The 13,420-nt window shown below is 37.8% G+C and overlaps 1 protein-coding gene across 5 annotated transcripts in view; it reads right to left on the bottom strand.

Annotated features, from left to right (window-relative positions):
* Positions 1 to 13,420, bottom strand: part of LOC109469904 (radixin-like) — a 62,277-nt gene that overhangs the window by 28,196 nt on the left and 20,661 nt on the right. For all 5 annotated transcript variants that reach the window (XM_019768661.1, XM_019768663.1, XM_019768662.1 and 2 more), the window contains one exon: positions 6,486 to 6,581. In XM_019768661.1, the coding sequence (XP_019624220.1) occupies positions 6,486 to 6,581 (96 nt within the window). The remainder of the gene's footprint in view (positions 1 to 6,485; positions 6,582 to 13,420) is intronic.

The following is a 13,420-nucleotide window of genomic DNA, read 5'->3' as shown; positions in this document are numbered from 1 at the left end:
AAGAGCCTTTTATCTGTCCCTTTACAATGTGTTTGAAGCACATTCTGAATGTGTGGGCAGGTCATCTTTAATGGACACTTGACCCAGTACAAATTAATTCCCTCCTGGAAGGATACATGTTTAATAGCTGTTATTCACCACTTGAGCATTATTCACCACTTGAGTTATTATTCACCACTTGAGTTATTATTCACCACTTGAGTTATTATTCACCACTTGAGTTATTATTGACCACCTGAGTTATTATTGACCACTTGAGTTATTATTCACCACTTGAGTTATTATTGACCACTTGAGTTATTATTGACCACTTGAGTTATTATTCACCACTTGAGTTATTATTGACCACCTGAGTTATTATTGACCACTTGAGTTATTATTCACCACTAAGAGTATTATTCACCACTTTGCAAACAGACAGTACTGAATCAGATGATTCCCTTTCAATCTATTGGAAAACAAGACACAATAGCATCATATCAGTGTTCCATTTCCTTTACATTTCCTTTTGGAATTCCAAAAATTGTCTTCACTTATTTGCATATCAATCAATAGTTCGTGCTTATAAACCTGCATTTCTCCTCTGGTCTCTTAGTGTTACTGACGGAAGGTAGTGGATGCTAGCTGAAACGTCTGACCGTTTCCAAAATAATATCCAGTTGTTTGAGTAACTGTTTTTTGGGTATCCCGTTTCCTTTCTAATCTTCCTTCAAGACAAGAATCTCCTGTTTCATCCTTAAGAAGCAGCCAGGGTCTTCCCAGATCAAAAGCCTGTCTTAAAGGACTCAGGTGTACTCCAGGCATCTTGCATTACTAGTACCTGGCCACAGAACGTGCCCATATAAGGAGCTAGTCCTGAGGGTTGAAGCGGGGCTATCCACAGTCTGAAGAGGCACCTGCACAGCTGAGAGGGAGGCCATTAGGCCGGAGCAACTCAGCTTTCTGGTTTGTAAAAGTGTACAGAACTATGAAAGTATGGAATGACCAGGTCCTACCACTTGCAGTTCACACATGTACAGTCTTCAAGGTCCTTCAAGAGCATACCAGCAGTAACACTTGTAAAATCAGATTCTTTTTTTAAATTAATTGTCTTCGTCAGAAGGACTATGAAATTGTCTCGCCGGAGTGTGGGGAACTGCGGATTTTGCGATATAACTCTGGAAGGCATGATTCGACGTCCATGATTTTTGGCAGGCAGATTACCATTGTTGAGGCCAAATTCAAGTACAAGTTTCGGCTTCGTGGGGGGTCCGTGCGTCACGTTAGTGCACCTTTTGTGTTTGTGGCTTGTTAGCAAAATAACTCAAGTATTTGTAAAATGTTGATTATAATTCTTGGTGTGGTGCTAACTATTGTCGGGACCAAGGTTAAGTTCGTTACTAAGCTTCGTGGGGGGTTTCGTTGTGACTACAGGGGGCATTTTGTTAATTTTTCTTGTGAGCAATATAACTTTTGTATGTGTGGATGGAAGTTAATGAAATTTGATAGGCATGTTACTGTGGTGATCTCCAAGATTGAGTTCAAAGATGAGAGTCGTGGAGATCGTTATGTCCCCGTAATAGGACCTTTTGTGTTTAGAAATCCCCCACCTACATCTGCTTGGAGACAGCCGACAGCTGGATATAGCCGTTACCGCCGGGGAACCCCATAATGGGATGGGATCAAATGACGTTACATTGAGGGATTGTACTATAACTTCAGCAGGGGGAGGATAGGTTGGACATATGTCAGATTATTTTCTACGGCCACACCAAGTAATTGCTATGGATGACGTCCACTGGAGACCTTAAATCTAATTACCTTAAATTTAAGGCAAGCGCGCAATAAAAACACGAATGGCCGAAAAACGAGATGCCTAGATTTGGAATATACTAACTGTAGAAGTACAAATGTTAGGACACAAAGAACACAAGAAACAAGTCTTCTATTTGTCATAAAGACAAATTAACAAAACAGCAGTAGTCACCCTGTTCTGATTCTTTCCTTTATAACATCTTCTCTTATTATATTTTGCGGCGCTGTCGTGACACTTTCAACACAGTAAGAATTTCTTGAACGTTTTTTTTCCAGTAACAGTCCAAACTCAAATAACGTTAGGGGGGGGGCTAACACGGGTGACGACGCATCTGTATAATCTGTGGCAAACCGTTTCAGGGTGTTCTGTACCATAAAAATAGTACAGAGATTCTTTTGTTCTTTAGACCAAATTGATTATTAAAAAGAGTGAAGAATACGCATGTTAATTTCTCTAGAACGATGTACCTCTGACGAAGACATGAGATCTCCGACCTCTAGTTGTGTTGTGATTATGTTGTGTGACATTGTTAGCATTATGTAAGACTAGTGATTGTATTGTATTGACTATTAGAATGTACATGTACTATTATGTGAATTCCAGAAAGAATAGTGTGCTCAAAATCTCGATCTTTAAAATAATAACACTAAACTGGAAGATAAACTTCAACGGAATACCTATGCTTTCAGCTATATACACAGAGTTCCACAAAGAATTCGTCCAAATCTTAAGTTTTCTTCTTATCTCTATTTTCATTTTTTACCTCTTGCAAAATTTTTCCCCTAAAATGTCCAACACCCAAGGAATGCCTTGATCTAGCTGTTAATGGCCCTCTATAAAGTCTCCATATAAGTTGTAACGTCAAGTTCTCTTCCCACCTCTTCTTTTTTCATCTTGACTTCTTGCAAATTGTGTTCTTCACGGTCAAATATCGACCAACCAAGCAATGACTTGATCTGACCTTTAATGGCCCTCTATAAAACCTGTAACGTCAGAATGGCCAGGCAAGCGCAGATTTGTAACTGCAGGCAAGCAGATTTGTAACTCTAGATACAAGCTTTAGTTTTACATTAAAGCAGATATGTAACCAACGTAAACACCAAACATGTTTTAATGTGGAATATGCTGCATAGTTCAAGGATTTGTAACCCAAGCATGGTGAAAACAGCTACATGTACAGGAACACTTTACAACAATCTTACCTACAGAGTCAATTTCATCTGGAGAAATACTGGGAATTTAGAAAATCTACTAAACTCAAAGGATCATATTTTGCATCCCATCACTGCTGAATAGATATATTATCTACATGACATTGTCAAATCAATGAGCAAGTTTTCCTCCAACTTCCAAGTTTTTAAATACACAACTTTACCTGTAATGATTCTAATTAGTTTAGATATTCTCAACTAACAGAAGATTTCCAAATTTGTGACAATGTAGAAACTGACATTATACTTTAAGGGAGCATCTAGAAAGACTTCAAAACTGTACTAACAAAAATTCATTATTCAATTGCCTGAAACGATATCCATTGAATAAGATTATCCTTTTTGATGCAATTTTTTTTATATAGTTCTTTATTTAACTCATTAACATTTACACCGTAGTAAATGGAAGTTTCTGGAACAATTTTTAATCTACCATGTTTGATTCACTGCCAAGAACTGCAGTGAGCAGCTGGCAACAGTTCCTTATTACCAGGATCAATTTTTAATAAAATCCCGGCGCCGTCATCAAACTTTAACTGCTGCTGAGAACAGGTCACTTATGTTTGCAAACAGAGTCATAACGTTTACAGATAATGATCGGGACTATCTGGATTAAAAGTGCGCATCTAACCGTCCTGTGTACTCAGGAGACATTATAAGGAGGAAAGGTTCAGACACTAAACGTGTGAGTGTGTACGTGGCTCAAAATACCCCTGAGCTGCATAATATTATCCAGTTTACTGCAGGTAAAACTGGAGCTGTGCAGATATTTCTGATGTCTACCTGCACCTTATAATTTTTTTTTACCTGCACCATTCCTGTATTGGGTAGGTGTAAGACTAGTGTAAGCTGTGGATTTTTGTATTCTGTGCTGTTTTCACTTCTACAAAATGCCAAATAATTATGATTGTTTCTTAACACTTTCTAGGTTATCTACACTCTAAAAATCTTACAATCCACTTTTAGTATAAAACGATCAAGTAAAACTGTCTGGTGCAGGTGGATTTCCACAGTTACCCGCACCAGTGTATGTACACAGAAAAGCTTAATTTCGAGCCCTGCGGTTTGTAACTGAGAGAAGAGCAGACGTTAGCAGTTCTGCTCCACAGAGTAGATAATTACCGGCAGTTCTAACATGGTTCCAGCCATCACCGCATCCACGCAATTTTCTGCCTGTCTGCTCCTGAACTTGGTGAACCCCAGTCTTCATCAGCAAACTGCTGACGTCATTGGATATGAGTCTTAATCACGGGGTGAAACCTGTGAACCTCCTAGACTAGACAGAACTTACCCATATGCATGTAACTTGTCCCGACAAGGTTTTTAATGGTGACATTTATACAGCATAAATCTCACAAGTCTGCTAATTTACTGTTCATATTTTATGGTATCACAAAATAGCACAAGCATTCTTCTTTAAGTTTCTGAAATCATTGGAAATGAGTCTTAATGAAGGGGGTTAAACCGAGGTTCATGAACATCCCAGGGTTAGTCAGAACTAACCTAGTATAGCTTGTCCTGACAAGGTTTTGATGGTGACATATTCTTACAGTATCACAAGAAGGATTGAATAATGCCAGAATATATCTCACAAGTCTGCTACTATGAATTTACTGTTCATATTTAATGGTATTACGAAATATCACTAATTCTTCTTTAGAAGATACAACTTACAAGACAGAACATTAATGATTAAGAAGTATAGCTTTCAATAACTGGAGCCTTACTGCTAATGAATGCTATCATTCATCTAGTATGTTATTAAATTTATATCATGCTAATAGTACATAAAGTTGTCTTCTGAATAACTTAATCCTGGAGCATTCACATTAAATTTAGCTTTTTTTAGAGTGGTAAATGCTAATTGCAACTCTGATAATGAATCTGCTACACAATAGAGATTATAACTGCATCTAGGATTCTACAAGAAATTTGAAAAGGCTGATTTCAAATAGCCTCCATAGAATACCAAAAACTGGGGGTTTTGGGGGTCTTCAGGGTCTTTGGGAGCTTTTATGTGCTCATTTCTGATTGCATATAGACAACATAGCCGGCCTTATTGAATTACTGGGCTGATCAGAAAACAGCCAAAAAAAGACCTCCAAACCCCCAGTTCTATAAGCCTGCTATGGAGGCTAGATTTCAAAGAGGCTACAAGTGCCCAGGATCGGAGAGGCCTGAGGATCAACCATATACCTCATAGCCGTATTTCACGTTTTATACTTCCTGAACAAATTACCTCCAACACCATATCACAGCTTCTGGTTTTAACAACCCTTCAGATGAAACAACTTCATCACATTTTGTGTTTTCTCATGAAAAACATACAATTAACCAGGACTGGTTTTAACGAGTACCACCACTAGAACAGCTACATGTGGAGACTTAGTTGTAAAACTGTGCCAATGTGTGTGTGTTTTAGTTTTTTTACTTGGTTCCTTAGCATATTCCTTTTAAAGTACAAATGTACAGCTTGTGGTTGGTTAGTGTGTGACTGGATAACTCAATAGAGTGTATCTTCATGATTTTCTCCTTGAAGATAGACTAAGAAACTGTGCCAAACCCAGGGCTCTCCCCAAGCAATTGAGCAACGGTGCTACCCTCTCCCAAAAATCCTATAGCTAGCACCTCTCCCAAATTTCAAGATTTTTTCCTTAGTATTTTCATTAACCGATTAGGGAGCACCTCTCCCCTAAGAATTTCTGGGGAGACCCCTGCAACTCAATCATCCACACGTCTCCACCTGGTAACCAGGTCTAACGACAGTACACAGGTCGTTACCCCTCCACCCACCTGTTTGACACCTGCCATAACGAGCACCTCTCTGCTTGATTAAACAACGATCATGATCTATGAGCTTGGCTGACGAGGGTGGCTGAGGGGTGTTTTAATTTGAGGAAATATTTTGCGACCGAGATCATCACACAAGGTCGACCAAGGAAGAGATGGATCGAAAAGATGAGGATTTTTCCCACCAGGTCCTCAACTTACACAGTGTGAACCCACAGGAAAGAGGCAAATGTTGGGCTGCCATCAAGCCTCAGCATCAATGTGCAAGCATGTCTAATCCCCTTTAGATGTTAAACAAGTCAGAGATAAAAGTGAATGAATGAGTGAGTGAGTGAGAGAACTGCTGTTTTACACTAAAACGTCTACTGAAACGTCTGACAGTTTTCTATCCAGTTGCTTGAGTAACTGTTTTCCTGTATATCAGTATATACTATTAGTAATAGTTCTGTGCAAGACTGTAACTCTGTTTCAGGATATACTGTAGTTGTGTGTAAGTTGTGTGTAGTTGAAGCTGGTGTGTTACGCCAAAGGGCGGTATTACCATCTATACCATCTATACTTATACAGGATACAGAAGCCTGTAACTTGTGTATAACAGGATATACTGTAGCTGTGTGCATGACTGTAACTTGTGTTTCAGGATATAATGTAACTGTGTGCAAGCCTGTAATTTGTGTACATTGTCTGACCTTTTTGTTGAGCTTGAGCCAGGTGCTGTAGCCCTTACTGTCCACGTACTGCAGACCAAAGAACCAGATCTCTCGCAGACCGATGGTCTTCACAACCTGCATAGGACAAACACACATCACGTCAACCATGTTCTTATTCTTACATTTTGTACAATAAGCTAACGTTTAAACATGTAAAAATTATTTCAGGATGACAATGTGATAACTTGATAAGCATTTAATGTGTATGATACATGTATATGTAATTAATATTAATTAATAATTAAATAAGATAGATAAGCATTTAATGTGTATGATACATGTATATGTAATTAATATTAATTAATAATTAAATAAGGAAAGTAATTAAATTTTTTCTTGTTTTTTTATTGGGATCACAGTCATACATGTACATTTAAGTACTGTGATTTGATTTTTGAATGGATCTGAGTTACTGCAACCTGCACAGGACAAATACACCCAATCCGGCGAAACATTATGTCAACCACAACATTGTTCTTCTTTTCACATTTGTACAATAAGCAAATGTTTAACATAACATAATATTATAAATAAATATTTCAGGGTGATAATGTGGTCTGCATTTGTGCTATCATTTTTACATTTGTAAAATAAATAATAATCTAAAATAGTATAATAGTACAATCATGTAAATAAACAGTTCAGGGTGACAATGCGATTTGTGTTATCATGTACAAACAAACAAACATTGTACAATGTATGTAAGAAAGGTAATTTAACTTTTTCTTGCTTTTTAAAAGAAAATAGGGACTGTCTATTGTAGGTACTGTGACTTGACTTTTGAATATAATTCTGACTTAGTGCTTGACGTATTCTAAAATTTCATCATTGTATCATCAAGGAAAGGATAGCAAAGCACTGCTTCCAAAAACTGTATGTGTGTGTGTGTGTGTGTGTGTGTGTGTGTGTGTGTGTACTCGGGGGTGTCAACAGCAAGCTTCTATAGACCAGAACTTGCCGGAGGGCCAGTCACTTTAAACAATTACACTGTTCCTCTCCTATCCATTCACCTGTTAAACTTTAACTTATGCAGGTACCAAACCATGACATGTACACAAAACAGATCAAAAAGAGGTTTTCAAGAAGAAGTCATATAGTGTGTGAACGTAACTCTAGTTCAGAGAAAAGGTGTGGTGGGAAGTTATTCTAAGTATTCCAGGTGTAGTGGAATAGATCCCTATCAGGAAACGGTGTTGAACAAAAATGCGCGGAATCGCATGGGGAATTTTAATTGTGTTCCTATAAGGAACACTAAACAAAGGTGTTTTTCAACTTAACCTTGAGCTAAACGAAAGATTCTCTTGGTAAGTAAACATTGAACCATGCAGTGTTCGAAATACCTGTCTGCAGTCTGCAATCTGCAGATAGTTTTTCAAGATTGCAGAAGAAAAATTTATACAATCTGCAATTTTGCAGAAGGAAAAATAGGCTCCAGATTCAATAGTTTTCAATTTAGCAAACTAGAACTCTCTGACCCCAAGGAGAGACAACACTTAAGCTCCTGTTTTGAAGCAGCAGGAGCTTCTTCACTTTTTTACATCATCCTTGTCTTGACTTGTCTATCTTTTGTTTCCCTTTGGACTTCCAAAAATTTGTCTTCACTAATTTGCATATGAATCAATAGTTTGTGCTTATAAACCTGCAATTCTCTTAGTGTCACTGACGAAAGGTAGGTGTCTGACCATTTCAGGTAGCACCAAAATCATGTCGAGTTACTTAAGACTCAAGTACTGTTTTTTTTGTCTTTTATTAGTTGTGTGGAAGGATGATATGTGGATGTGATTACTAGTACATTTACAGTTAAGGTATGATTTTAGTTGTAGTAGCTTGTAGTGGGAGACAGCGGTGAAAGACCCGTGAAGATACCAGTAAATGATAAATTTCCTGTGGAGAAGGATCTATAAAGTTTGAAATTAAAAAGAGTGATAGATTAAACTTAAAAGAATTCCAGTAATGCTACAGATTTACAAAGCTATATATGATGTAAAAAAGACATTAATGGTTTGAGAAGGTTGTAGTATGGAGGCTTGTGTATTTGCAGAAAGTATTTTCAAATTGCAGAACAAAATTTTGACTCTTCTGCAATATTGCAGAGCACTGAAAAAAAGTATTTCGACCACTGCATGTTAGCATGACCCACCAGATATCAGCAATTGCTTCTAATAACATGTATACACACTGTAAACATGGAACTGTCAACATTGTAGCGTTCTTTACTTATCGAAAATAAAAGAAGGACAAAAGCGTTCATTGAGGCATACACAGGTGTGTATGAGGAGTAAACAACAAAAACACACAATATGGCTGGGAAGAAAACTGTTTCTCACACAGTTGAAAATGAAACTTGGCAAAAGATCAATGAAAGCAGAGGGCTGGCAGGAAAAACTTGAATTTGACAATGTTTTTCTTTTATGAGACTTTCAGTCTGTAATAATTATGCCATGAAATCTACTTCTACATTCATTCATTCATTCGTCGATGAAGGTACATCCAGGTAATACGATACGCCAAAACCTCATTCATTCATTCATTCATTCATTCATTCACTCACTCATTCATTTTCCTCCCAGACACTGTTTTTCCATGGACCTTCCAATTCAGCAAACTATTTCTTTTAATCTAAGGACCCACAAACTAACTTGGTCTGGCCCATGTCCACAGTCTGCCCAGTACAATTTCATTACCCACATTTCCGCAGCCTATTTACAGTCCGACCTTCGGCTGCATTGCCAGAAATGGGATTAATCACATCCAACTGTACAGTCGGGACCTTTCCTACGATACAGGGAAAACTGTTGGTACTTTTACTGTCCCTCTGGTTCAATGTATGGGCTTCATCGTGTGCTGAATTTGTATTGGCTCAAGTCAGCTAAGGTCACATTTTATTGTTTGTATGTGACGTTATGTATTTCGCCTGTTTATGTATGATTGTATAATTGCAGGGTCCAACTAAAAAGCAGTGTTACCACTGAGTAGGTTATCCTGCTTAAAAAAAAAAGATGGAAAAGAACATAAAATAAAATCTGCTTTCATTAAAAATATAATTGTCGGTATGCAGGTGGGTTTTATATGAACAAGGATAGATTTGAGTCTTTCTTTCAGACGCAATGAGTGATTTTTCACCATGTATAAAATAAAACAAGACTAAGTTACAGTCAAACCTGTACAACCACCTCTACATAAGTTATAACCACCTGACTAAGTACTTTTTGGTTGACCTAGATCCTTAAAATCTTTCCCAGTAATGAGGATTCTATACTGATCACCTTTCCACATAGACCTGAACTCAGTGTTTTTTTTGGGCAGGTTCAACTGTTTTGATACAAAACTCTTAAATTTCCATGCTGTGTCTCCTGCGTCTATAATGGTACATCCTGGGTGTCAAGGTCAGGTCATCTGACTGTGGGACAACATGGCCGCCATTCATCACAGAACAGAACTCATTCAGGCCCAGCCTTTTGTTTGTGAAATCATTCTGCAACTGTCATTAACAAAACTTCCACAATGGGGACACAACATGCGCAAACAAACAAACCACACATTCATAGTCATTAGTGTTAACCAATCTCACAAGAGAAGAAACTAGTCCAGCAATTAGTTTAAATGAGCCCAGAGGTATGTGACAGTGTCTGGCAACGTGTAGAGGTGAGCTGACGGGTCAAATGCCGACTTTTGAAGAGCCGACGTGAACAAACCTGTTTATTTTCTAAAACACACATTTATAAACCAACATTTAGACCCAATCTTGTGCACCAGTGACTGTCAAGTGAAGAAGAAACTACATGGGAGATTTTCTCAGTGTTTTTTCTTTCTAAATCATTATAGTTTTAACATTTTCTTCTTACATTTCGAGTGAAGAATACACTGCATAATTGTGTGCCCAACCCAACACAAGCATCTAGGTGCATCCACAGTCAAAAATCAGGTGCACAGCTCCAATTTGGGTCACAAAAGTGCATTCTATCCCTTACCAATCTTTACCCAGAACTGCAATGTGAATTCGAGGAGATTCATTCCTCAAGCTAACCGACATCTCGCATACGCAGTCGTCCCTCAGTAAGACATCTGGAGCTGCATAATATTCAGCCTGTCACACAATCTTTACCCAGAACTGCCTTGCTGTCTCTGTCATTTCAAACCTTGACATTTGCGTAGCTTCCCGTCTAAGCGAACAGTAACAATTTAGCGTGATGCATGTCCAACATGCAGCTCTATAATACAGGAAGGCTGAAGGCTGTAAAGTAACAAATCTGTCTCCTTTAGCTGTAAGAGTAGCTACAAATCTCACAGTGGCCCACGCATCGATCCAGGGAGAGCCACAAACTACAGAACGTACATTACAACAAAACCACTCGCAATTTGGGCTGGCCAACACAAGGCCATACTACCAAACTCATTTTCTGAACTGTCGAACATCTTTCACTGGTGGAACATCAATATGAACAAAAGAAACAATGAAAAGGACAAGTATGTACCTATGTATACACACCTCAGTGAAGGTTACACATCCAGGTAATATTGAGTTATGCCAAAAAACAGTTGCTCAAGTAACTGGATATGATTTTGGAAATGGTAAGACCGTCGGACCAGTGTCACTGACGAAAAGTAGTTGATGCTACCTGAAACGTCTGTTTCGAAAATCATTATCCAGTTGATTAACCTTTTTTTTTTGCATAAACCGGACAGTGAGTGTGTGAGTGATATTATTTTGTGCACGCAGTTTTAGGCCGTAAGTTATATTCACATTTTCCTCTAGATCTGTCCTAACTTGTCTTCTTTAGTTTAATAATTCACTGACTGAATGTCGGAGAACACAGCGTACAAATTGGCTTGGCCCAGGAACAAATTTATAGGAGAATCCATCCACATGTAATCCCTGGTCTAATGGTACTTGGGAGAGCCTGACTTAAAATTACAAATGGTACAGGTGATTGTATCAGTCTGACTTTTATATTACACCTGAATGTGCCTGGATGATGTTTGTATGGATCATTTAGAAATGCTGCATTTCATTTTGGTCGCAGAATAAAAAGGGCAGGTCACTATGACCATTAACTTCAGTATTTCGGCTTTTAACTATATTTCAGCTTCCTACTATCGTGACTTGGCTTCTAAGTATGTCATCTTTTGAGTATTTGAGAATTTTAGACCAATAAATATACATGTAGGTCAGATGTAGTTTGCTGAGAATGAGATCCCATAGACTACAGTATAACAATCATGAATATACATTATACAACAATAACACAATAAAAAAAGTAATCTTTTGAGTATTTAGGAATTTTAGAGCAACAAATATACATATAGGCCGGATGTAGTTAGTTTGCTGAGAATGAGATCCCATAGCAGGGCTCGAAATACCCATGTGCAATGTGCAAAATGCACATGATTTTCAAGATTTGCACTTAAAAATATTTTGAATGTGCGATTTTGCACCTAGACCAGGAATGGGAGGGGGGTGTTGCAGGCAAAGAAGCAAAATAACAGTCCCAAGGACAGACAACACTTATGAAACAACAGGAGCTTCTTGAACTAATTTGCATCATCCTTGTCTTGACTAAAATTTTTGCCGATGCGCAATTTTGCGTGTACCTGAAAAAAGGATTTCGAGCCCTGCATGCATAGACTACAGTATAACAATCTTAAATATACAACAAGACAATAATTTGGTTGTATTGTTCAGGCCAGTTCCAGGCCTCGAAATTAACTTTTTTTACTACTGTCCCAGAATTGTCCCGAATATAGATTTCAATTGTCCCGAACTGAAGATGGACTGTCCCAGCCTGCTTTTCAGGAAATAAGTTAAGGACAACAATAAGAAAACAACAACAACTGAATTTGTACAACTTGAAGTCCACTTTATAAGTAAACGTAGGGAAATACATGATAATATCATGGGCACGGCACCATCTTTAAGGCCCCCCTCACCGGTATTTGGAATCCTTGATTGGTCAAATTTAAATGTTTGTTAGAGTATTATGGGCTGCCAGCAGCAGGATGGATGGATCACGTTCCCAAATTTCGTGAAAGGTCTCAGAATGTTCAAATTGCCCCGAAATTGTCCCGAAACGTAATTTGAATTGTCCCAAGCTGAAAATTTAGTGTCATTTGACACTGGGACAATGTTAATTTCGAGCCCTGCAGTTCTACTGTTATGCACAGCAGGTGACAGTAGGTAAATGTGTCCTGTGAATTGCCCAACAATCATCTGTAATGACATGTAATGGTAAACTACAATTCAGAGGCCAGGACTGGGGATTCTGATAATATACAATAAACTAGAGTTCCACGATCTCATACCTTCGCCAAATGATGTTAGCTTTTATGATTAAGAAATTATATATTAATCCCCCTAATTATGCAAATAGGATCCTCAATTGCATGAATTATATCTGTTGATCATATTCTCCACCAAAAGACAGTCTTATCTTAACAAAGAATGCCATGATGAAATTTTCTCATAAATTATGCAAATGAGGTCCTTATTTGAATATTAAGTTATGTTCACCTTAACTTAACTTTCAAACACCCCAAGTATAAAATTCCAGGCAGTTACCACTATGCAATTATAATATTTTCTCATTAATTATGCAAATTAAGTCTTCATTTGCATAATTGATATCTGCCTGTGTTTCTCTCATTCTTAATAACATATGTCACAAGCTTGAACTTCCTATTATGGAATGCACCTGATAAATAGAATTTCCTCATTAATTATGCAAATTACATCTATATTTGCATAATTGTAATATCATTATGTCAAGCATCACTCAAGCTACCTACATACCAAAAAATCACGATGATCCATCCATCGGTTCTTGAGTTATCCCCCTTTAAACATTTGTCCATTAAACCCCCCTGCAGTTCTAGAGCAAGCAACTAGGGGGCTCAAACTCATGTCACTTTATCCCCAG

This window comes from Branchiostoma belcheri, unplaced genomic scaffold (assembly GCF_001625305.1).
Source record: "Branchiostoma belcheri isolate BF01 breed outbred unplaced genomic scaffold, Haploidv18h27 scaffold210, whole genome shotgun sequence".
NCBI classification, from domain to species: Eukaryota; Metazoa; Chordata; class Leptocardii; order Amphioxiformes; family Branchiostomatidae; genus Branchiostoma; species Branchiostoma belcheri.
This window is presented reverse-complemented; position numbering and strand designations above follow the sequence as displayed.